We start from the raw sequence: 24,654 nt of genomic DNA, 5'->3' as shown, positions 1-24,654 counted from the left end.
CTGCAAGTAGTTTCATTCCATTTATTTCTGCAAACTGATTAAAAAAACAAAAACCCTGAAGTTTTGGTGTAAGTGGCGCCAGGTCCAAAGATCAGAAACAGATAGAAAAGTGATAGGAGCTTTTCTTAAAATAAAGGAATTTTCATTGTAAATACAAAAAAAACCAAAGTTCAAGGTTTGGTTCGTGGAGCAAATCCCAGAATTCCGATTGGCTCACTGCAGCCCAGGAGGATCTAATGGTACCAGGAGAAGATGAGTCCATTTCCCCAACTATTTCATGTGTGGGTTTCAGATTCTGCCAACGTCTGTCTATTGATGAAGCAACCTGGGCCTGATCCTCACCAGGAAGGGTTGCCGGTCCCACTGGGAGTCCGACCGCTAGGAGTCCTTCAGCATGCTGATCCGAGCATAGAGCTTCAGCGCCGGGCCCAGTTTAATGTTCATTGCGCTCATGAGATGATCCTCTTTCAGCAGGAGCAGGGCCTGACCGTCTATTTCCTGGGCACGAAACTCTTCTGAGATCTCCTGGCACCCTGGGGGCAACAAGAGAGAGGCTTAGGGCAACCCTGGGCCATAATATATGGGACTAGCAGAAGTCGCTAGTGTTGGGCCAGCTCTATACTGGACTCTGCCAGTAGCTCGGGAGACCAGCAAGCCTTTCCCTGGTACCGATACCCACATTGCTCGGCACATATAAAGATGGTGGAATTCTGGGGGGTGTGCAATGCATTGTGGGTAATATACATGGAGTATGGAGCCCAGCCAAAGAGGACTGGGTCGTTGCCACATACCTGGGAGGGAGCGGACAAAGTCGTACACGTCCTCTACGTTCCATTTGGTGGGGTCACTGGGCAAGAAGTCCTGGCTCATAGCAATGGGGTCCCGGCTGTGAAGGTTGGGGGGTTCCACATTGTGTTCCTGCCTGGCCCGGGACAGGGAAGAACTGGCCGACATGGGGGACAGGGGCTCCTCGTAACTGGAATTGTCTGAGCAGCGGCTCGAGTCTTCTTGGCTGTTACTGAGCTTCAGTGCAGAGGGGCTGGGGATAGGCCCGGGGTTCATTGGGGTGACAGGGGCAGCCTGCTGGGAGTTACAAGAGCGTGGGGGGGGGACAGGTTACTGCTCAGTCCCACACTAATTAACATACATCTACCTATTATATAGTAACTAAACCAGGACTAATGCACGATACTGTTGGGGGGAGGGAACTGGTACCTGTTTCTTGGGGTCTGCACCAACCGTCTGTAGGGGAGTCTTGCGTGATCTCCTGCGGGCATGTTTGGCCACTGTGGGTTTCTGTAGTTTGCTGCGGTCTGGATGGAAGAGGCCCACTCTCTTGGTGCAGCCCACATTGTACCTGTGAGTACGAGAGAAAGAAGCTCTAATTCTGCAGTGCTCTGGGCTCTCAGAAGAGAACCAGTATTGGGCCTGATCACTATTAGTTACTGCAGAACCTCAACCCGTCAGCACCAGTTGTACAGCACCACAGCCACAACTGATAATGCCTTGGGAAGGTTCAGCACAATTTCTCATGTAGGAATGAAACCCGAAACACTACATGTTTCGGGTCGAGCCAGTGAATAATTAGAATTCATTATCTTACCTTTTGGCACAAGCCATAGAACAGAACCGCTTGGAGCGTTTGAATTTGTACTCAAAGTCCACTCGACCACAAAGCTCACACTTCAGTTTAGGGGGATCCCCGTCTCCTTTAGATTCAGGAAAGCCTGGAAAATAATGGCAGGGACTTGTACTTCATATGAATTGTACAGGGCAAGAACCCCACATTCCAAATACATTCTGAGCTGCTCTCTTTCCCATGGTCAGGCAGGAACTTCCCCCAGAATTAGTAAAATGATTCCTTGTGCTTCCTACTCCTGCGCTGATCTCTTTCCTGTGGTCAGACAGGAACCTCTCTCTCTAGATTAATAAATCCATTCTCCCACATGTTCATATTCAGATTTGCTGTACTATCTCTTCTTGGGCTGTTTCTTTCCCATGGTCAGTTATTAGGTTGAGTTAGTTCTGGACTCTTCCTGTTGCCTTGATCTCAGCGGGCCAGTGGATGCAACATTGTTGCACCAAGTGTTCCCTCTAGTGACCAATAAAATGTAAACACCCTCATCCCAACTGTCAACTGAGACAGACCCATCATGTGACAGTAAGCAGTCCAGATGAGTAAGTAAAGAGACCATATTTGGGTATTTACCCTGGAAGTAGTCCCTAATGGGAACTGGGTCAGGTATGATGGGGGATTTGCTGTAACACGGGGATTCTAGATCCTAAATTGGGTCTTCTAATACACTGGCCCACTGATAAAAATGTTTAGGAATCCCAATATATGGGCAAATGTATGAAGGCGAGTTTTTGACACCTGGTACAAGTGTCTCCTCCATCTCGGAGTCAGTAGTGGTGGTTGTGGTATTGTTGTCCTGCTGAGGAACCTTCTCTGCCAGGAGGCTCTGCTGATACTTCTCCTGGGCACCTGTGAGCAGTGAGGAGTGACCCACCTGTTGGAGAAGAGAAGGTACAGTCAGGGATAGAGAAGCCCCCCCCCCCCACACACATAACACATACAGATAGTCATGCATGCACCCAACATACAGCAGCAATTATGCATGCTGCAACCTACTGTCTCCGGAGAACAGAGGGGAACCAAGACTGTTAAGGGAACTAAGTATCACCTCTTTTTTGTCATGCACTAAAGAACTGGTTCTGCCGGATCAGAGATATGCACAACTGGGCCCATGCCATGCACTCTTTACATGCAGGTCAGTGCTGAAAAGAAGATTCTTTACAATTGCCATTGGGATCTAAGGATCCAGTGTCAGGAACTCAACAAACCCCAGGTAGATATCCACTGACATTATCCATAGGGATCTAATAAACCAAAGCCATGGATTCCAGTTTCTCACAAGGAGAAACCCAGGGGAGATACCCACTTTGACATTATCCATAGGAATATGAGGAACCAAAGCCAGGGATTCCAGTTTCTCACAAGGAGAAACCAAAGGGAGATGACCATTGTGACATTATCCATAGGGATCTGAGGAACCAAAGCCAGGGATTCCAGTAGGGATCTGAGGAACCAAAGCCAGGGATTCCAGTTTCGCACTGAGAAGAAACTATGGGGAGATACCCACTTTGACATTATCCATAGGGATCTGAGGAACCAAAGCCAGGGATTCCAGTTTCTCAAAGGGAGATACTAACTGTGACATTATCCATAGGGTTCTGAAGAACCAAAGCCAGGCATTCCAGTTTCTCACTGAGGAGAAACCCAAGGGAGATGTCCACTGTGACATTATCCATAGGGATCTGAGGAACCAAAGCCAGGGATTCCGGTTTCTCATAAATAAGAAATCCCAGGCTCGGAATTTATGGTGGTCTTCTTGTGAGGCTTTGTGGTTGAGCTTGTAGATACAGACATATTATTGGAGTAATAATTTCAAAGCCAAATCATAACCACTGTACGTTGGGTCAGGTTCTGATTCCTTCAGATAGTGACCAGCCACTGAATGTAGAGCAAGAGTGGGGTTCAGGTGGTAGAACTAAACATGGGGAGTGGGAGCCCAGGGGATCAAATGGGGTTTGTTCAGGTGAAAACCATTTTGGAGGGTTGTTGCAGTAAGTGACCCAGGGGTAAGTTAAGATTCAGGCACAAGTGCTAAGGGTGGACTTCAATCACTAGGGTTTGTCTCCTAAAGTCCCCAAGGAGATGAACTAACCAAACAAAAGGGTGTTCTGCACCTGTATAATTATTCCAGCCAATGTGAGCATTATAGAGTTGGGGGGGACATTCACCTTACAGAGTTGGTAATTAGGTGTGGGGGTAAAAAATTTGGTTGCAGAATCATGTGAGCTCAGGCACCCCCAAAGCCTACGTACCCCCAATGTGCGCATGCAGGGGACACTGCCAAGTGCAATCAGCAGCCTCCAGCTATTTCTACCCTGTGCCCCACACCACTGGCATAGGAGCCAGAAAGCCACGCCCAGGGGAGGGGTAACAGCAGACAAATCTAAATAAAGATACCCAGACCCACCTCTAGGACCGCTCTGCTCCTGTGGGACTGCAAAAGCAAAATTCATGTCAATGACAAGGAAAGTACCAACATCCCCCCAAAGTCTCAGAACCCCCCGAAATACTGTCCCCATTGCCCCCCACCATTACCAAAATGGTTTGTACCCATAATAATACTGCTCCCAAGAACAGCCATTCTGAGAAACTCCTCCTACTTTCCCAAAATTCCTTTCATTGACTCCACCCCTTGCTCCTACAATCCCTTGTTAACTACACCCTTTCCCCAGAACCCTTCTTTCACTGGCCCCTCCCCCTTTTCCCAGAATCCCTCCCATTCCCAGAATCCCTCTTACTGGCCCCTCCCCCTGTTCCCATGAGTGCAGAATGAAACATACCGGGAAGGGTTGTGCTCCCTCCTGGATTACGAATCCTTCGATGAAGTGGGTGAGGATTTGGGGTTTGACCACAGCTTGGGGGGGTTTGTTCTCACCATTCTGGGTCCTGTTGCCAGTGGCCGCTGTGGGCACCGGGGAGGAGCCGTTCCCTGAGGTCATGTCCAACGCAGGGGGAACACTGGGGTCCGGCAGCCCCCGCGGCCTGGGGTCTTAATGGGAGGGGAGAGAAGCCATGTGACAATGTGGCCCCAGAATCAGGAAATACACACAGAGAGTTACATTGGGGCCCCGAGATCAGGAAATACACACAGAGAGTTACATTGGGGCCCCCGAGATTATGAAATACACACACAGAGTTACATTGGGGCCCCGGGATCAGGAAATACACACAGAGAGTTACATTGGGGCCCCCGAGATTATGAAATACAAACAGAGAGTGACATTGGGGCCCCGAGATCAGGAAATACACACAGAGAGTTACATTGGGGCCCACGAGATTATGAAATACAGAGAGTTACATTGGGGCCCCGAGATCAGGAAATACACACAGAGAGTTACATTGGGGCCCCGGGATCAGGAAATACACACAGAGAGTTACATTGGGGCCCCGAGATTATGAAATACACACAGAGAGTTACATTGGGGCCCCGGGATTAGGAAATACACAGAGAGTTACATTGGGGCCCCGGGATTAGGAAATACACACAGAGAGTTACATTGGGGCCCCGGGATTAGGAAATACACAGAGAGTTACATTGGGGCCCCGAGATTATGAAATACACACAGAGAGTTACATTGGGGCCCCGGGATCAGGAAATACACACAGAGAGTTACATTGGGGCCCCCGAGATCAGGAAATACACAGAGAGTTACATTGGGGCCCCGGGATTAGGAAATACACAGAGAGTGAAGATTTGATCCCACTCCCCCATTACAAACCTGAGAGGGGCAGGATAATCCCCCCAATCCCACCCAGTGAATGAAGCCTCTTCCCTCTGCTCTGCAATTGCCCCTCACTCCTTCCAAACTGGACACTGATATTAAATCCACTCTCCGGGCGGCTCCTCACTGACTAATTTAGGCGCCTGCTGCCGACTGCAATAGAGTCTGTGCTGCCATGCCGCATGCACTTATCTTGCTAAGCAGCCATGCAGCGTGGGGAATAGGTGGGTCATGTGACAAGACAACCATGCAGTTTCCTGCAAGAGGCGGAGACCATTGCATTGGTGCAAAAAGCAGTTGGTGAGGATCCAGTGTAGTAACTAATATTCATGTTGTTGGGGCCCGGGGGCCACGAAGCTGCAGCTCTGACCAATCAGATCTCATTGTTGAACGGCTGCTGATGGTGCAGAAGAAAATCACTTCCCTAGTCATCCCCTCCCCCCCAAGTCATCCCCTCCCCCCTCAAGTTACAATGAGCCCAGGGGCCACAATCCCATTTAACCCTGTGTTGTTTGTTTCTCTGGCCTGGGGGGCCACTAACTGTCACTGTAACCAGCAACTGCCACCGGCACCTCCCCCTCCCCCAGGGAAAGTGGCAGCTAAAGTCATAGAGTTAAATACCATGTACAACTGAATAGGGCCCCTGGGGATCAGCTGGGGCCACAAGTTGGATTGCCTGTGTGCTGAGGGGGGGTTACAGGGGGGGGAAACAAGTGTTCAAAGGGCAAGTCAACTGCAAAATAAAATGTGCTTCATAGAGAGAAACCTGATTCTGAGCAACTTCCCAATGTGAATTTATGACAAATGTCATCGCTACTGACATTCACTTAACTGCCACTTCCAATGGTCCCTGACAGGACTGTGAGTCTATCTTACATTCTTTCAACAGTCACAACCACCAGTGCAGAGAATAGAAAGGGACAGACACCCCCATTTAATTGCAATACATATACACACACATATATACACACATATATATATATATATACAGCTCAGAAACATTGTAATGAATGTGGATTTCTTTCTTTTCTATTGGTGTTTATATTAAGGAGATGTTCAGCTTTAAATTAACTGTTCGTATGATGCAGAGAGTGAGATTGTGAGCCAATCATATTTTACTTTAGTTATTATGTATCATCTCTGCACTGGATTGTAACGTGTATCATTCACTTTGACATTATTCTGGTTTAAAGGGGCGTATCACATTATTGTTTTTTAATTATTTGCCTTTTTCAAATGGGGGTCACTGACCCCATCTAAAAAACAAATGCTCTGTAAGGCTACAAATGTATTGTTATTGCTGCTTTTTATTCCTCATCTTTCTATTCAGGCCTCTCCTATTCATATTCCGGTCTCTTATTCAAATTAGTACATGGTTGCTAGGGGAATTTGGACCCTAGCAACCAGATAGCTGAAATTACAAACTGGAGAGCTGCTGAATAAAAAGCTAAATAAGTCAAAAACCACAAATAATTAAAAATAAAAACCAATTACAAATTGTCTCAGAATATCCCTCTCTACATCACACTAACAGTTCATTTAATAGTGTACTGCCCCAGACAAATGAGGGGATTTAGAGATAAGGGGTGAGTGTGAGCACAGGGGGGTTACTGGGGGTACAGGTGAATAAAAAGGAAAATCTTGGGGTTCAACTCCAGGAAGTTGAATGGAGGTAAAAGTTCTAATGTACAAAAAGACGTCACTTTAATGAATGTTTATTACTCACAATTAGTTTTTCTTTTAATTGGTTAAAATGTTGTTTTTGGGTCGATATTCCCTTTACGTCACACTGGGGGGCTCTGGCACAGAAATGGGGCAACGACACGTCAGTCTCCCGGGCCTTTTGTCTCCACATCAATATCTGAGCAGGGGCCCCGCCGGGCACAAGAACAGGTGCATGATGGGAAGGAGCAGGGGGAGTATTTGTTGGGTTCAGGCCACAAGCACCAGTTCTACTGCAAACCCCCCAATGAGAAGAACCCACCTGTGAGCTAAGGCCTCCGATCCAGAGACAGGGTCAGCGACTCCTCCAGGGGAAACTTGTCATAGAGCTGGAGCATTGCAGGGCACCTGTAGCTGGGGGGCCGGTTCTTCTGTCAGTTCTGGTACCAGTTACACACAGGGGTGAGAGTTGCTTCCACCTGTAGCTGGGGGGCTGGTGAGGGGCCAGTGGGGGCGGTTCCTTCTCCAGGGGCCCCAGTTCTAGTCTCACAGGCCCAGAGTGAGGGAGGGATGAGCCCGGGGTCCTTTGTTGTTGGGAATCCAGAGAGAGAGTGAGTGACGCCGGTGAGCCCCCCACTGAACTAGGGAGAGAACATTGTCCCACACATCCCCCCCCCCCGGCTCAGCTGCCAAACAATGAATGAGCGGCTCAGCCCTTTGTATTGTCCCAGAGCTCACACTCATTGGCCTCCTGCCCCTCTGCTCCAACCCACCAGCCCCAGGCACAGGGAGGGGCTTCTCTACACTCCACTCTCAACAGCAGCTGCTCCTCTCCCTCTGTCTGTCCCTCTGTCTGTCTGTCCCTCTGTCTGTCCCTCTGTCTGTCTGTCCCTCTGTCTGTCTGTCCCTCTGTCTGTCTGTCCCTCTGTCTGTCCCTCTGTCTGTCTGTCCCTCTGTCTGTCCCTCTGTCTGTCTGTCCCTCTGTCTGTCTGTCCCTCTGTCTGTCCCTCTGTCTGTCCCTCTGTCTGTCTGTCCCTCTGTCTGTCCCTCTGTCTGTCTGTCCCTCTGTCTGTCCCTCTGTCTGTCCCTCTGTCTGTCCCTATGTGAGCTGGGACTGTGCACCCATCAGGCTCCGTCTTCCATTAAAACCCATGGGAAGATTTTCTCCAACTCAGAGGATGGGTCCCTAGTAGTGAGGTGGGTCTGAAGCCCCTTTGTGTTTTCTGCCTGTGGGACCTTTCCCTTTAATGGGAGGGTCTCTTTGTATTGCACCCTTGTACGAATGAGTGAGTGTGAGTGTAGTTATATCTGTGAGTGTGAGTATGAGTGTAGGTATATGGGTGAGTGTGAGTATGAGTGTAGGTATATGGTGAGTGTGAGTGTAGGTATATGGGTGAGTGTGAGTGTAGGTATATGGGTGAGTGTGAGTTTAGGTATATGGGTGAGTGTGAGTTTAGGTATATGGGTGAGTGTGAGTGTAGGTATATGGGTGAGTGTGAGTGTAGGTATATGGGTGAGTGTGAGTGTGAGTGTAGGTATATGGTGAGTGTGAGTGTGAGTGTAGGTATATGGTGAGTGTGAGTGTGAGTGTAGGTATAAGGGTGTCAGGAGCACCCAATGCCGGAGTGATATCGTCGCCCGATGCAAAATTGAAACTAAAAGGAGGCCAAGGACACCGGTTTGATGCCCAATTGTAGGATTTATTGGAACATTCCTGGGTGTTTGTTAATTCCTATTTTACTGATTCCTGACCATTCCTGAACCTCGACTTTGCTACTTTCTGTTTGCCTTTTGGACTTCTTGCCTGGACTTTGTTTATGATTTTTCCTGATCCCGAGCTCAGCCAGAGACTCCAGTTAACTTGGCCCCACATTTCCACAGACCCCTCCCAGCAGCCTCCTGTGACTCCTCCAGTAGAACCCGGCAGGTCTGAAGGGCCACGTGTCTCTGAGCAGGAGAAACTTCAGAGACGTTTGGCAGGTCTGTGTCTCTCCTGTGAAGCCAAAGAGTTCTCTTCTTCAAGGTAAACCTGGGATGTGTGGGGGGCATTACTCCTAAACCCCAAGAGAACTCTCACAGGTTTCTTCTGCCGTTACAGATTCGTCTCCCCTCTAAGACTATCGTCGGCTCTGCCTTCCTAGATTTGGCCAAGTAAATGGATGTTCCTCTATATCTTCACTACTCCCCTGTGGGTTACAGCAATTGACGACAGGCGGCTTAATTCTGAGATAATCTCCATGACAACAGGGGAGTTACCTGTGCAGGTTTTTTATTGTCCTGATTATTTCCTGCCCCTCCGTTCCTGTCATCTTGGGATTCCCTTGGCTTCATCTACACAACCTCTCCATTGATTGGGCTTCCAGTCAGATCTCTCGTTGGAGTCCTTATTGCCAAGAACATTGTTTACCTACTGCTCCCCTCCACCGTGTAACCATCTCCTCAACTGAACTTCAGTCTTTGCCGACTGTCTACAGGGATTTCGCTGACGTCTTCTGCAACAAGTCTACTGAGACTCTCCCTCCTCATCACTCTCACGACTCTCCCGTTGAACTTCTCCCCAGTACCATGCCTCCCAGAGGACCTACCTACCCCTTGTCTCCTGCCGAGACTTCCACAATGAAGGAGTATATCCGAGATAACCTCCAGCATGGATTCATCAGACCTTCCTCTTCTCCTGCTGGGGCGGGATTCTCCTTCGTGGAAAAGAAGGATGGCGGGTTGCGTCCCTGTATTGACTACAGGGGCCTCAATAAGATCAGGGTGAAGAACCGATATCTGCTGCCTCTCATCTCGGAGCTATTCGACCAACTCAGAGGGGCGAAGATTTTCACTAAGTTTGATCTCCAAGGAGTTTACAACCTAATCCGCATCCGAGAGGGGGACTGTCGTGGTCGGCACCCTAAATCCAGAACCAATGCTAAGCACCCTGATCTCGGCTCTTGCTTCCGCCTTTAACAGCTGCCTTACAGAGAGGAGCCTCGGCTAATCAGATGCTGCCGGTCTTATTAAGAGAGGTGTCAAGCGAAGGGTTCTGGACAATGTTAAAGCCAAGTCTTTGGGCAGAAAGTCACAGTACAAGCCGTAGTCAATCAGGCAAGGTCGAGGCAGGCAGTGTAAATGCGGAGTCAGACAGGCAAGGGTGAAACCAGGAGATGAATCAGAAGGGATACGGATACAGAAGAGTCGGATACCAGGCAGGGTCAGGATTCCAGAAGTCAGGATAGTCTCAAAACAGGCAGAGGTCACAACAGGTAATCAGATATCAGGAAACAGAAGCCAAATAGCACAGAAGCACCAGGAACTCACTAGGAGAAAACCTATAACGGGCAAAGAATTACACACAAAAAATCCCTTTTATAGTGTTTGAATTTTTGCCCAATTGCGCACTGGTGTCATTACGCCAGTGCGACTGCGCCTATAAAACTAGCAGAGGAGCGCCACACGCGCAATAGGAAACCAGCGCATTGGAAGGAGAAGACTGGCGTGGTGGGTTTCCCCACCGGCCCACTAGACCACCAGGGTGGGTAGCCCTCACAGGGACGAATGGAAGACGCCATTCAACACCAGAGATGGGCACTATGAGTACCTGGTAATGCCCTTCGGCCTCTGCAATGCTCCCGTCTTCTTCCAAGAATTTGTGAACGACGTCTTCAGAGATCAGCTGGGACAATCCATAGTGGTGTATTTGGATAACATTCTAATCTTCTCCAAAGACTTGGAAACTCACTGAACCCGGGTGAAAGAGGTGCTCTCTCGTCTGAAAGAAAACTCCCTTTTTGCCAAGTTGGAGAAGTGTGTCTTTGAGGTGCCCAAGATTCCGTTCCTGGGGTACATTATTTCTCGTGAGGGGTTCGAGAGCGACCCTTCCAAAGTTTCAGCAATCCAAGACTGGCCTCTCCCCACAAGTAACAAGGCCATCCAAAGATTTGTCGGTTTCACTAACTATTAGCGTCAATTTATCAAGGGGTTCTCCTCCCGTATTGCTCAAGAGATTGAATCCCCGTCAGGCTCGTTGGGCTCTCTTCTTCACTCGATTCAATTTTGCCCTTACGCATCACCCAGGCACCAGAAACCGTAAGGCGGATGCCCTATCCCGAAGCTTCTCTCTGAAGGGCGCATCAGTGAAGATTACAAGCCAATTGTTCCTCCCACGAAGATCATTGCTTCCCAATTTCCCCAACTGGCCAGCCAGATCCTATCAGTCCAGTCCTCTGCTCCGGCTCACACCCCCATTGGTATAGTTTACGTGCCACCTGAATTCCGCATACCCACCCTTCAGCGAAGCCATTGTTCCAAGCAAGACTCAGAAGACTTTTGAGCTTGTCAGTCGACTCCTCTGGTGGCCTTCCCTATGGAAGGATGTGAAAGACTTCTCATCAACTCTCGCCCTAGTGGGCTTTTACAATCCCTGCCCATTCCTTCTCGTCCTTGGACTCATTTGGCTGTGGACTTTATTGTTGAATTACCACCTTCCAAGGGGAATACCGTGATTTGGTTATTGACCACTTCAGCAAGATGGAGCACTTTATTCCTCTCCGCAAGCTTCCCTCTGCCATTGAACTCTCTCAGTTGTTTATTCAATATATCTTCTGACTCCATGGCTTTCCAGTGGAGATTGTATGTGACAGAGGTTCCCAGTTTGTGTCCAAGTTCTGGCGCTCTTTGTGTAAAAACCTGGGTATCGCTCTTCAGTTCTCCTCTGCCTATCATCCTCAATCCAATGGGGCAGCTGATAGAGTAAACCAAGCGCTGGAGCAATTCCTGAGAAGTCATGAATCCCTCTGTCAGGACGATCTTGTCTGATGTTCCAGAAGCCGATGATCTTGCAGCCAACATGTCGCCCATTTGGTCGACTACTAAAGCCAATTTGGAGAAACGTTCCTTGTCCCATAAGAATTATGCTGATCAAAGACGAAAATCTTCTCCTTTATATAAAGTGGGAGACAAGGTATGGCTTTCTATGAGGAACATTAGTCTCAAAATTCCTTCCCCCAAGTTGGGTCCAAAATGTGTTGGTCCATAATCCATTGTGGAGATTGTTAATCCTGTGGCTGTTAGACTTCAGCTTCCCCCTGAGATGCAAATCCCTAATGTGCTCCACGTGTCCCTCGTGAAACCGACAATCCTTAATCGCTTCTCTTCAGAACAATCTCCCCCTGCTTCTGTCTCCGTGGATGGCCAACAGGAATATGAAGTAGAAAAGTTCGTAGACTCAAGAATCTCCAGAGGGTCCCTACAGTTCCTTATCCAATGGAAGGGCTTCGGTCTAGAAGAAAACTCTTGGATAAAACAAGTCCTGATGTTCTGCTCCTCGACTGGTGAGTCTTCAAACAGTTTCCGAAGAAACCTCGAGGTGGTGGTCCAGTGGCCCCCCCTGGGGGAGGGGGTACTGTCAGGAGCACCCATTGGCGCTCCCATCTCCACTGGCGTCCTATCCAAGATGGCGGCACCCATTCTGCATTTGGGTTGACGCTGACATGAAATTCAAAATAAAAGGACGTTGGTTCGATGCCCGATTGTAGGATTTATTGGAACATTCCTGGATGTTTGTTAATTCCTATTTTACTGATTCCTGACGCTGCCTGAACCTCGACTTTGCTACTTTCTGTTTGCCTTTTGGACTTCTTGCCTGGACTTTGTTTACGATTTTGCCTGATCCTATTTGTACCGCGAACTTGGACTTGAACCCCTTAAGCTTCCTCCTTGGTCCTGACTAGTCCCGCTGGGAGCCAATACGCCCCCTGACAATGGGTGAGAGCTTGTTGGAAAAGGGGAACTTATCTCTCTATAAAGTTGCTCCTAGAGAAGTCAAATACTTCACAAACACTCACCTTTCTGTCCTCACTCACACATTCATGGCCACTCACACTCACTCTCCAGTCATAGAAGTAGCCGTGAGTTACTCACCATCACGTTGGCATTGCTGGAGGTCAGATGCCCCCCCAGGTGCCGTCTCTTGTGTCAGGGGGGCATTTGGAGAGTACAAAAGTCGGGGGCTGTTTCCTGGTGGGGTGGAGGTGCGTTTGTGGGAGACGTCCTGGGGGGCCGGTGTCTGGGGGAGACAAATGAAACACTAGATTTCTGGGCAGCCACAGACATGAGACTTATCTGCCCCACTGGGGTACTGCCCATTCCTGGGAGGAGTTAATCTGTATGAGGGGGGGCAGGGGAAGGTTATATTTGGGGGTACTCACCATTGCGGGGGGGCTGTGGAGCTGCAGGATGACGGCCGTGTGTGGGATCAGTCTCTGTTCCTGCCCCTCTGGGCTGATCCTCACTGGGGCCCCAGGAGTTGAGGGGGGCTGGAGGGCAGGGCTGGGCCTCTGTCTGCCATTGGACTCCCCACAAGTAGAAGGGGGTTCCAGTTGTGCCTGAGATGTGACGGGGGGAGTGCTGAGGCTCTGGGACAGCTGGGGCTGATGGGTAAAGGGCTGCAGGGGGCAGTTGATGTGGGCGAGGGCAGCTCGGGGCTGGATCACAAACTGGTGCTGCTGGATCTTCTGCTGCTGGATCAGCGGGTGGGTATAAACTGCACAGAGAGACGGCATGAGGGTTACTGGGCACATACTGGGCACATACTGGGCACATACTGGGCATCTACATTCCCTTCCTTGGATGTTACAAAGACAAAAAGGAGTTGAAGCTCCAGGTTTGGGGGAGGTCAATAGCACCCCCTAATCAATGCCATGATTCCTGCCCCCCATTCTCTGGCGCCCCCCGGGCACCACTATAACTATTCTCTGCCCCAATCATCCTCTCCTACCCCTAATGGGGCCCCACTCCTGTTTCCCATCATGCCCTGCAGTATCGGCTCTAACTAACGAGCCCTAAGGGAAGGGCAATTCTATCACATGAACATTCACCATTCACCAATGAGTTTTTAGACGACACCCCCAGTCCACACTAACCCCCCCCCAGTTCTGCCCCATTACAGTCAGTTACCTGGGGCAATAATGGAATGTGCTGTGACCCCCGTCCGGCATGAACTTGCCCCTCGGCTCTCGCTTTTCTTCTGGCTCTCGGGGGGCTCTGGGTGGGGAAGAAGCAGGGGGCCGGTGGCTTTGCTTTGGGAGGAGTTGGCTACTGGGGGGAGAGCACTGCTGGCCGACTTTATAGCCACACTGGGCAACTGGGACTGGGGGCCACTGAGTTGTGGTCTCACCCCCAGACTGGGAACCTGTAAGACAAAGGGGTAGAATGAACTGGAACTGCCCCCCAACAAACGATAGGGATCCCCCACCCACAGCTATAATGTGCCCCCACCCACTGCCCTGTGTCTTTAAATAATCCCACCAATGCACCACAACCCCCACCTACAGGGAGAGATATTTGCCCCGGGAGCAGTCCATAGCAACCAGTCCATGGCAACCAGTACATAGCAACCAGTCCATAGCAACCAGTCAGGTATTTGCTATTAGAATTCTAATTGCTCCCCCATCTCTAACTCTGCATCCCGGGGCCCCTCCAAATTTGAATACAAAACAAAAAGAAAAGGATTTTTATCTTGAAATTAACCCCTTACTTGTCCTGATGACATTAAAGTGGCTTTGCTAATACCTAAATATGGGAGCCTCAACATCTGCCCCCCACTATATTGTGTACCCAGTAGCCCCCCTTACCTGAGTGCTGCTGGCAGGAGATGGGGCCCCGGAACTAACCTCAGACTGGACACTGGTCACTGTGGCTGTGGGAGTGAAAATGAGCTGCCGGAAGAAAGAAAGAGTTTTAGAGTGTTAGCTCCTGTGGCTATACTTCTAATCCTGTGAAGCCTTGTCTTCCTAATATCTCTGGCAAAGATTGGGCCCCTGGGCCCCACAGTGATCTTATCGCAAGGAGACAAACACCCCTAATTCTCTGCACCCCCAACTATAATAATTAGTATTTGCTGTGCTGCACGTTATGTACTAACTCATTTTATTTTATTTACTCAGATTTTCTGTACTTCCTGCTCCTGGACTGTTCTCTTTCCCATGGTCAGACAGGAACCTCCCCCTGGGTAAGTGAATCCAATCTCCCCCAGTACTTACCCAGGTACAGAGCTCTGATTCTCTGTACTTCCTGCTCCTGGGCTGTTCTCTTTCCCATGGTCAGACAGGAACCTCCCCCTGGGTAAGTGAATCCAATCTCCCCCCAGTACTTACCCAGGTACAGAGCTCTGATTCTCTGTACTTCCTGCTCCTGGGCTGTTCTCTTTCCCATGGTCAGACAGGAACCTCCCCCTGGGTAAGTGAATCCAATCTCCCCCAGTACTTACCCAGGTACAGAGCTCTGATTCTCTGTACTTCCTGCTCCTGGGCTGCTCTCTTTCCCATGGTCAGACAGGAACCTCCCCCTGGGTAAGTGAATCCAATCTCCCCCAGTACTTACCCAGGTACAGAGCTCTGATTCTCTGTACTTCCTGCTCCTGGGCTGTTCTCTCTCCCATGGTCAGACAGGAACCTCCCCCTGGGTAAGTGAATCTCCCCCAGTACTTACCCAGGTACAGAGCTCTGATTCTCTGTACTTCCTGCTCCTGGGCTGTTCTCTTTCCCATGGTCAGACAGGAACCTCCCCCTGGGTAAGTGAATCCAATCTCCCCAGTACTTACCCAGGTACAGAGCTCTGATTCTCTGTACTTCCTGCTCCTGGGCTGCTCTCTTTCCCATGGTCAGAGAGGAACCTCCCCCTGGGTAAGTGAATCCAATCTCCCCCAGTACTTACCCAGGTACAGAGCTCTGATTCTCTGTACTTCCTGCTCCTGGGCTGTTCTCTTTCCCATGGTCAGACAGGAACCTCCCCCTGGGTAAGTGAATCCAATCTCCCCCAGTACTTACCCAGGTACAGAGCTCTGATTCTCTGTACTTCCTGCTCCTGGGCTGTTCTCTTTCCCATGGTCAGACAGGAACCTCCCCCTGGGTAAGTGAATCCAATCTCCCCCAGTACTTACCCAGGTACCAAGCGCTGATTCTCTGTACTTCCTGCTCCTGGGCTGTTCTCTTTCCCATGGTCAGACAGGAACCTCCCCCTGGGTAAGTGAATCCAATCTCCCAGTACTTACCCAGGTACAGAGCTCTGATTCTCTGTACTTCCTGCTCCTGGGCTGTTCTCTTTCCCATGGTCAGAGAGGAACCTCCCCCTGGGTAAGTGAATCCAATCTCCCCCAGTACTTACCCAGGTACAGAGCTCTGATTCTCTGTACTTCCTGTTCCTGGGCTGTTCTCTTTCCCATGGTCAGACAGGAACCTCCCCCTGGGTAAGTACTGGGGACAGAGTGGATCTCTACCCAGATGGAGGTTCCAAAGCAAATGGATCAGGTTTCATCCCATATTGATTAACCATGTAATGCCCTCACTTATTGGTTTGGATCACATGGTGCACAGGTGATTGGTTGGTTACGTACCATCTGGGCTCGGAGATACATCTGGGCCTGGCTGGCAGTCAGTGCAGGTGAGGGGGCGTTGCCCAGAAGAACGGCCTGTTGGGTGATACCTGGACCAGGGGTGGAAGTCTGTGGGCGGCTGATGCTCTGCGGGGAGTTTGTCAGGTTTATCTGTCAGAGAGACACGTGGAATGAGTCGGGGGCACAGGGTTTGGGCAGTAGGGCATCTATAGTGCGGGGCAATAACAATCAGTATAGGGAGAGGGGCTGCAGATCATGGAGCTAATGATAATATCAGGATTGATTGCAAGCTCTGTGGGTGAGTTTCCTGTGAGCAGGTGAGGTTTGTTGGTATGTGAGTGCAAGCTCTGCAGTTGCCCCATTTGGGATAGTTTGGGATCATGGTGCCTGGGAGAGAGATGCCCCAATATTTATTGCTAAGGATACTGAGTGTGACCCCCTGCTGTTGTCAGTATGGAGGGGAGTAACTTACCGCGGGGGAGTGGGAGGAGCTCTGCTGGGGGGCAGTCACTGCTGGGGCGCTTCTTGGCCTGCTGGTAGCCACACCCACCTGTAACACACGGGGTACATCCCCCATTATTCCCTTATAGCAACACCCCTCCCTGCTCTGAGTAGGACCCTCGTCAGGTAAGTGGCTGCTGTGTGGGATTGTGGGAGTTGCACTGGGGCAGAATATAAATGTAAAATATAAATATAAATATAAAAATATAAATATAAAATGTAAAATATAAAATATAAAATATAAATATGAAATTTAATATAAAATATAAATTATAAATATGAATATAAAATGTAAAATATAAATATAAAATATAAAATATAAATTATAAATATAAATATAAAATGTAAAATATAAATATATAGAATATAAATACAAAATATAAGTATAAAATATAAATTATAAATATAAATATAAAATGTAAAATATAAATACAAAATATAAATATATAGAATATAAATACAAAATATAAGTATAAAATATAAATATATAAAGTTGCACACAGAGCAGATTGGGGGATTGAATGAGTATAAATGTGTCCCATAAAGTGACAATACACAATATATCTGTATCAAATCATTACACTGAATAACTACTTCTCCTAAAGCAAAGAACTGCTGCTGAATTGAGACGGGATGAGGCTTTCAGGGGATGCTGGGAATTGTAGTACAACAAGCTGGATATCATTGATGTATATAATGGAAGACATACAGGGAATATTATATGAGTGTATATGAATATATATATACAGTATATAAGGACATGACATATAAAGACACAGTGTCACAGGCTTTTATAAAGGTCACACAAGTCCAAGGTGACGTCTAATATCCATGGAAAATAACATCTAAACATTGCACTTTCCTCACTTATTTGTACTGAACTATTGTCACTTCTATCCACTTCCCAGTGGCCTCGATGCACGTGATTATTTTACTTTACTTTGTGGCTCATAGAGACGTTTCCTCTCCCTCTTTCCCCACAAGAGCACAAATATGGGGGGGGCACCATGTGGAGGGGGGAAATGAGAAGCAAAAACACTGAAGCTCCTCCATGTCTGCTCCTTGCAAGGCAGATAGATGACAGTTTGTGCAGGGAAATAAGCACTACATGTAGCCATCTTACCACTAGCCATAGGCACTTGCCATTCTGTTTATTAGTGGCTACTAGCACAGACTCCTCATAAACACTAGATTGTGTCACTCACCTGCCTGTCACACACATTATATTCTACAGCACTCACTGTCAGGCACCTAACTGTCACACACACATTACATTCTACAGCACTCACTGTCAGACACCTAACTGTCACACACATTACATTCTACAGCACTCACTGTCAGGCACCTAACTGTCACACACACATTACATTCTACAGCACTCACTGTCAGACACCTAACTGTCACACACATTACATTCTACAGCACTCACTGTCAGGCACCTAACTGTCACACACGTTCCATTCTACAGCACTCACTGTCAGACACCTAACTGTCACACACACGTTCCATTCTACAGCACTCACTGTCAGACACCTAACTGTCACACACACGTTCCATTCTACAGCACTCACTGTCAGGCACCTAACTGCCAGCACAGCAATTGCTTTTATTTCTATGCTCTGTGTATATGGGACGTCAGCAGAGAGTTGTGCTCATAGTGTCCTGATAAGTAAGGGGTTAAGTGTCACCCTCTAATCACCGTGGGAAAAACATGGCACAGAGGGGAAAGGAACCCAACTTTCAGGAATATTAGGGCAGGGTCATGTAACTAAGTGAAAACATATACAGAGCTGGGGGCAGTAGTAGAGACAGGCCTGGGGGATCAGGAAGTGGGGGTCATACCAGGTTACAGGTCACTTCCTCTCTGAACTCTGAGACCAGGACTGACACTTGACTCTGCCTCCTGCCCAATTAACCAAAACTCATGATGGAGCATGGCCCCCCAGCAGCCGATATCCAGTATAAAGGAGCTGGGGGTCTTTGGTTCGTCCAAATAGTACTGACAGTTGCCAGTATGTGTAACTCCCCAGCATGCAAATTGTGGGTCAGTTGCAGATGTGAGTGCAAGCTCTGTGGGTTAGTTGCAGATGTAAGTGCAAGCTCTGTGGGTCAGTTGCAGATTAAGTGCAAGCTGTGTGGGTCAGTTGCAGATGTGAGTGCAAGCTGTGTGGGTCAGTTGCAGATGTGAGTGCAAGCTCTGTGGCACTGCTGGATACTCACTGAAGCCAGATGCATGTATTTCCCAGAATGCCCCTCACCTGCTGCACTGCTGCCAGGCTCTGTATCTGGGCGCTGCTCAGGTGCTGCTGCTGCTGGAGGGCTGCAGTGTGGAGCATGAGGTGCTGCTGTTGGGCCGCATACATCTGCTGGAGGTACTGGGCTGCTGTGCTGGGCTGTCGGTGCAGGGGCTGCTGGATAACCTGGGGGAGGGGGAGGGGCGGTCAGTAGAGGAAACATCCCGGCACACAAGGGGTTAAGGCATGAGATTGCAGGGATAGGTCAGGGGTTCAGGGGAGGAAAAGGTTAATTTGCTTCCACCACTGAAAGGACAATGAATAGAGGCCCCCGTCCTACAGAATGTGCCCCTCCCCCACCCCTTATCCATCACTGGGGGGCTCCCACTGACAGATCCTGACACTCCCCAATGCACAGCCAGTGACCCGGGGCCTGTGGGATAATGGGGGGGGGGTCCTGTCTCTCTGGGAGAATTCCAACCATTTCCCTCATTATTAGCTGTGCCCCCCAAATCCTACTGTACCCCCAGTTTATTTGCCCCGTAATCCAGAATGAGAAGTGATAGTGCTGAACTGTCAGACCCCCCCAAATCCCCCTGCAAGTGAGGCCTGTGAGAATGACACGGGGGGGGCAAGAGTGTGACCCCCACCCTGGCTGTGTATGAAATGCACTAACTGACCCATCACTGCTGGTTCTCACTCGTGAATTACACAGGGAACCAACCCGCCGGACCCCAACAAATCCCCCCATAGAGTCTCCCCAGGGGCCGACACAAAGACAGATACAGAAATTGTGGCCCCGGGGCAATTATTTTGGTACTTACCTTCACTTGGGGCCCCAGATCAGGACAAGTGAGAATGGATTCCAGGGGCCAAACCCCAAACTCTGCTCCTGGGGGAGCCCTAAATCTGAATGTACAGAGTGAGGAGAGTGTGGGGGTCCTGAGCTCAGCGAGTGACTCCCGGGGACTCCCAGTCACTGTTAGTGGGATGTGGCTGGAGAGGGGGCAGGGAGTTGTCAGTGACATGAGGGCAGGGAGGGGGGTCCAGCAGTGACATCTCTGCCCCTTCAACTCTGCCCCCACCCCCTACAGACTAAATAATAACTCTGACCACTTCCCCCCTAAATCCAAGTCTTGTTCAATTGCCACTGAGCTGCCCCATGGGGGGCAAATTCACAACAGGCAGAGCCCCCGTCTAAATCTTCAGTCAATAACTGGGGCAAGAACCAGTGTCGGACTGGCCCATTGGGATACCAGGAAAACTCCCAGTGGGCTCAGGTGTCAGTGGCCCCTCTGGCTTCTAAACATTTGTCCCATTTCATGGTCATTCCCTATTTCTTTATGGCAAAAAAGAGGCTTAAAAATGGAAGAATAAAGTATAATAAGTAGAGATAAAAGACTGGGAGAATAAAGAGGTGAGTGAGGGGAGGAGGAATAATAGTTTGGAAAGTGGGTCCCCTTAGATCCCAGTCCGACACTGGCAAGAACTGACTTTATCTGCCACTTCTACTGGGAACAAACTGGTGGTGGAGCAGGGTAAGAGTGCGGGTGGAACAGGGTAAGAGTGCGGGTGGAACAAGGTAAGAGTGCGGGTGGAACAAGGTAAGAGTGCGGGTGGAACAAGGTAAGAGTGCGGGTGGAGCAAGGTAAGAGTGCGGGTGGAACAAGGTAAGAGTGCGGGTGGAACAAGGTAAGAGTGCGGGTGGAGCAAGGTAAGAGTGCGGGTGGAACAAGGTAAGAGTGCGGGTGGAACAGGGTAAGAGTGCGGGTGGAACAGGGTAAGAGTGCGGGTGGAACAGGGTAAGAGTGCGGGTGGAACAGGGTAAGGGAAGGGTAAGAAGAGTAGAAATAAAGTAGACTCAGGTGGAGCAGTCAGTACAATGAGCCCATATAATAAATACTGACTTTACCTGCACAGTTTGCCTCTCTGGGGCAGGTAACGGGGGAGCAGGAGGGCGGCTGCTGGAGCTGGAGGTGCTGCTGGGGGTTGGTGGGGGAGGGGCTTGTTGCTCAGTCTCCATTCTGATTGGTCACAGAGAAGTCACAGGAGGAAACCGGGTCACATGTTGGCGGCACCTGAAGAGAAAGAGTCACAGGTATAAGGGGGGGCAGTATTTGGCCCGGGACCCCCAGGACCCCCCCCCCCCACACACACATATTTCTCATTAGTAACAATAGAAACTCCCCAAATAATCTCTAATATTGGGGAGCCAAGAGGTGTTGGTCATACAGTGCCCCCCATGATCCTGCCCTGAGCCTCCCCCATAGGTCTCTGCTAGTCACAGCCCCAATGGGAAAATTACACATAAGGCAGGAAAGTTGTTGCTGAACTACATCTCCCAGAATCCTCTCAACAACCTGCAGCTGGAGGTAGTGCGAGTGTCAGCTGAATGGCAGCCGGGGGGCACACGTTGGATCCACAATAACAATAATTTGTTGCCCAATATCCCGCAATGTTTTTATTGCCCTTTTCTGCCTAATTGGGCCCCAGAGCCAATGCCCAAAGTGCAGCCGAGGAAGCTCCGCCCTTTATATTACAGAACAATGGATGAGATGGGAAGATCCCCCTGCACCACATCCAATCAAATCTCTCATCAGCAACCCCCAGGCTAAATAACAACTCCCTGCACTGCTCATGGATGAAGCTCTCAGGGCCACAGCTCAGGGGCCCCTGTCACCTCATAATCACAGATGTCCCGCCTCCATCGCCCCCCACTTGCCTAGTTAAACCAATCACAGGCTGCGCCAGCCAGTGGTGCTGTAACTCTATTTGTCCTTCTTGATAAAGGGTAACTGATCCCACAATTTGCTAGTGAGTGAATTAATAGGAATCTCTGCCGCAAAGCAAGACTGAGCTGCTGTGAGTCTGTCGGTGCCAGTGTTATTAAACAGGGAAACAGCAGGAGGGACTTTTAGTATTCATGGTGTATTCTGCCTGTCACTGCTCTGTATCCTCCCACTTACTAAACTGACTGAGCATTCTGGGAATTGTAGTTGATCCAGGAAGCTCATGGATTGGACAGGGTGGGTGGGTTCCAGATTCCTTGCACCTCCCAGGGCCCCTGTACTGTCTGTTGTGCCCAGGGACAGGGGGGCTGCGCATATAAAAGGGGCTCAGCTCAGGAAACGGGACAGGTGATTGGCTGCTCTCCCTGGTGCTGAATGCAAGTGACTGGGGGGCCCCCACATACAGACAAACTGGTTCCCCAGGACTCACCTGGACTTGTGGCCACTCTGATGCTCCAATAGAACATGTTGCTGCTCAGGCATCTCACATTATGGGCCCCAGGGCCACACTGGGCGGGGCTTGTCTCTGCTGGGAGGAGGAGGAAATGAGTCGTTAGTTAATGAGAGGAGCAAATCCTTACTGTATGAATGTGCCCCCCTCTCACGACTCAGGCTGGCGATAATAAAGGATCATGAATTCATTAACGAGCTCCTGCGCTTAATTAATGGTTCCTGATGGGATTGATGCAGCACAATGGGGCCCCAGGGCCGGCACACGTCCAGCAGGCACAGTAATTAGGGAAATGTCATTGTCCCGGCTGATTGGTCACATACACATTGGCCCCTCCTACTCAGGCCCTGTGCTCTGGAAGGATTTAACCCTTGCCTGGGTTCAGCAATGCAGCTTGGCATTCTGGGGGTTAACATGCCACTGCTCTGGGATTGGTTACTGTATAACTGGGCGGCATCTGAAATCTCCAGGCCCAGTGTTAGTGAATGGCTGAGGAGGGTCCAAATTAAGTGTTAGTGTGCGGCAGGTCCCTAGTAAGGGGCACAGATACCGCAGCCTTCAAAAATGTTGCTTTCAAGACCCCCACCCTGGGTTCTAAAATCACTGCCCCCCCCCAGCTTAATAAATGTCCATATTCCCAGTACGGGGGTGGCCCCAGTTGCTGAGGGTTTGCTGGTTGCTAGGACCCCATTTCTCTTAGCAACCAGACAGGGGTGGAAATGTCACAGGGAAAAGAACAATAATAATAATACAGTATGTGGGGTCGCTGACCCTATGGATACAAAGTCCTGTCTGGGGAGAGAAATAAATATATATAGACCAATTGCAATTGTTTCTGATACTGAGGCAATAGAAATAAACGTGTCTCTTACCCACAGACTGAGGGACCCCTGGAGCCCCCACATACCCCCATAATCCTATAGCAGAGTCTGGGGGCGGTGCATGCTGGGAAACCCCGCAGCATTGTGGGAAATCAGTGGCTCCAATAAACAAGGTTCCCTTAGTAAATAAACCCCCACCTGGGTCTTTTCCATCTCTGCCCCCCCAGACTGGACCAATATTCCTGCCAGACCCCCCCAGATCCAGAGAAAATGTCACTTACCTGCTGCAGCGACTCCTTCATAGAATCACATTCAGCTCCTTTTGTTCCCTGTGTTGCCTGAGCTCTCTCTCCCCAGCAGCCTCGTTTCCTCATGATTATCAGGTTGCCTAGCAACAGCCAATAGGCGCTCTCTGCTCCATCCTCGCTGTGACTGGGGGACATTGTCAGTAAGAAATACAGACTCTGGGGCTATAAACCTGCCCCTCCCCTAATTGCCCCTCTGTGCCCCCATATACCCTCCCCCCAGCTCTTTATTAGAAAGAGAATGAGGATTAAAGGGCAAGTAAAGCACAAGGACATTTGCAGCATCACTGGGGGACACACAGGGGACGTCTCTTTTATTACTGGGGCAGAACCGACACATCAGCAAAGGCCACAGGAATCCCATAATAATAATAATGATAATAATAATAATGTGACTGATGCAAATTGCCCCCTAGTGTCCCTCACTGGCTACTGCACCCTCATCCCTTCCCACAGGAACAACTGCAGCCCCTGAGTATTTACATTAAGTCTCAGCCCAATCCGACAGTAACTGAGTCTGACAAGAACAACAAAAAGCTTTAGTGACAGTTACACTGGGAACTCTCTGAACTTCCAGTTTATTTGTGGCAGGACCAGCACCAAGTCCATTTATTTCTTTACTCCTGGAAGTTCTATTTCCTCTTTCCCCACAAGAGCACAAATATGGGGGGCACCATGTGGAGGGGGGAAATGAGAAGCAAAAACACTGAAGCTCCTCCATGTCTGCTCCTTGCAAGGCAGATAGAAGTGTGGCTTTGGCTCTTTCTGTGGCTTCGGGTCTTTCTGTGGCTTCAGCTCTTTACGTGGCTTAGACTCTTTCTGTGGCTTTGGGTCTTTCTGTGGCTTCGGCTGTTTCCGTGGCTTTGGGTCTTTCTGTGGCTTCAACTCTTTCTGTGGCTTCGGGTCTTTCCGTGGCTTCGGTTCTTTCTGTGGCTTTGACTCTTTCCGTTGCTTTGGGTCTTTCTGTGGCTTTGGGTCTTTCTGTGGCTTCAGCTCTTTCCATGGCTTTGGCTCTTTCTGTGGCTTCGGTCTTTCTGTGGTTTCGGGTCTTTCTGTGGCTTCGGCTCTTTCTATGGCTTTGGCTCTTTCCGTGGCTTTGGCTCTTTCTGTGGCTTTGGTCTTTCTGTGGTTTCGGGTCTTTCTGTGGCTTCGAC

The 24,654-nt window shown here is 49.5% G+C and overlaps 1 protein-coding gene across 10 annotated transcripts; it reads right to left on the bottom strand.

Moving 5' to 3' along the window:
* phc2.L (polyhomeotic homolog 2 L homeolog) lies at positions 1–23,620 on the bottom strand. 10 transcript variants are annotated; one of them, XM_041568578.1, is made up of 17 exons: positions 23,477–23,617; positions 22,354–22,452; positions 21,047–21,212; positions 19,159–19,320; positions 16,872–16,949; positions 16,400–16,549; positions 14,640–14,723; positions 13,963–14,197; positions 13,215–13,549; positions 12,928–13,072; positions 4,417–4,625; positions 4,044–4,070; positions 2,375–2,510; positions 1,604–1,727; positions 1,216–1,357; positions 792–1,083; positions 8–533 (listed from the first exon to the last, which is right to left on the bottom strand). In XM_041568578.1, exons 3-17 carry the CDS (start codon positions 21,155–21,157, stop codon positions 379–381), a joined length of 2,385 nt encoding a protein of 794 aa, XP_041424512.1. In that variant the 5' UTR covers positions 21,158–21,212; positions 22,354–22,452; positions 23,477–23,617; the 3' UTR covers positions 8–378.
* Between the last annotated feature and the right edge of the window lie 1,034 nt (positions 23,621–24,654).

This window comes from Xenopus laevis, chromosome 7L (assembly GCF_017654675.1).
Source record: "Xenopus laevis strain J_2021 chromosome 7L, Xenopus_laevis_v10.1, whole genome shotgun sequence".
In the NCBI taxonomy this organism is placed as follows: domain Eukaryota; kingdom Metazoa; phylum Chordata; class Amphibia; order Anura; family Pipidae; genus Xenopus; species Xenopus laevis.
This window is presented reverse-complemented; position numbering and strand designations above follow the sequence as displayed.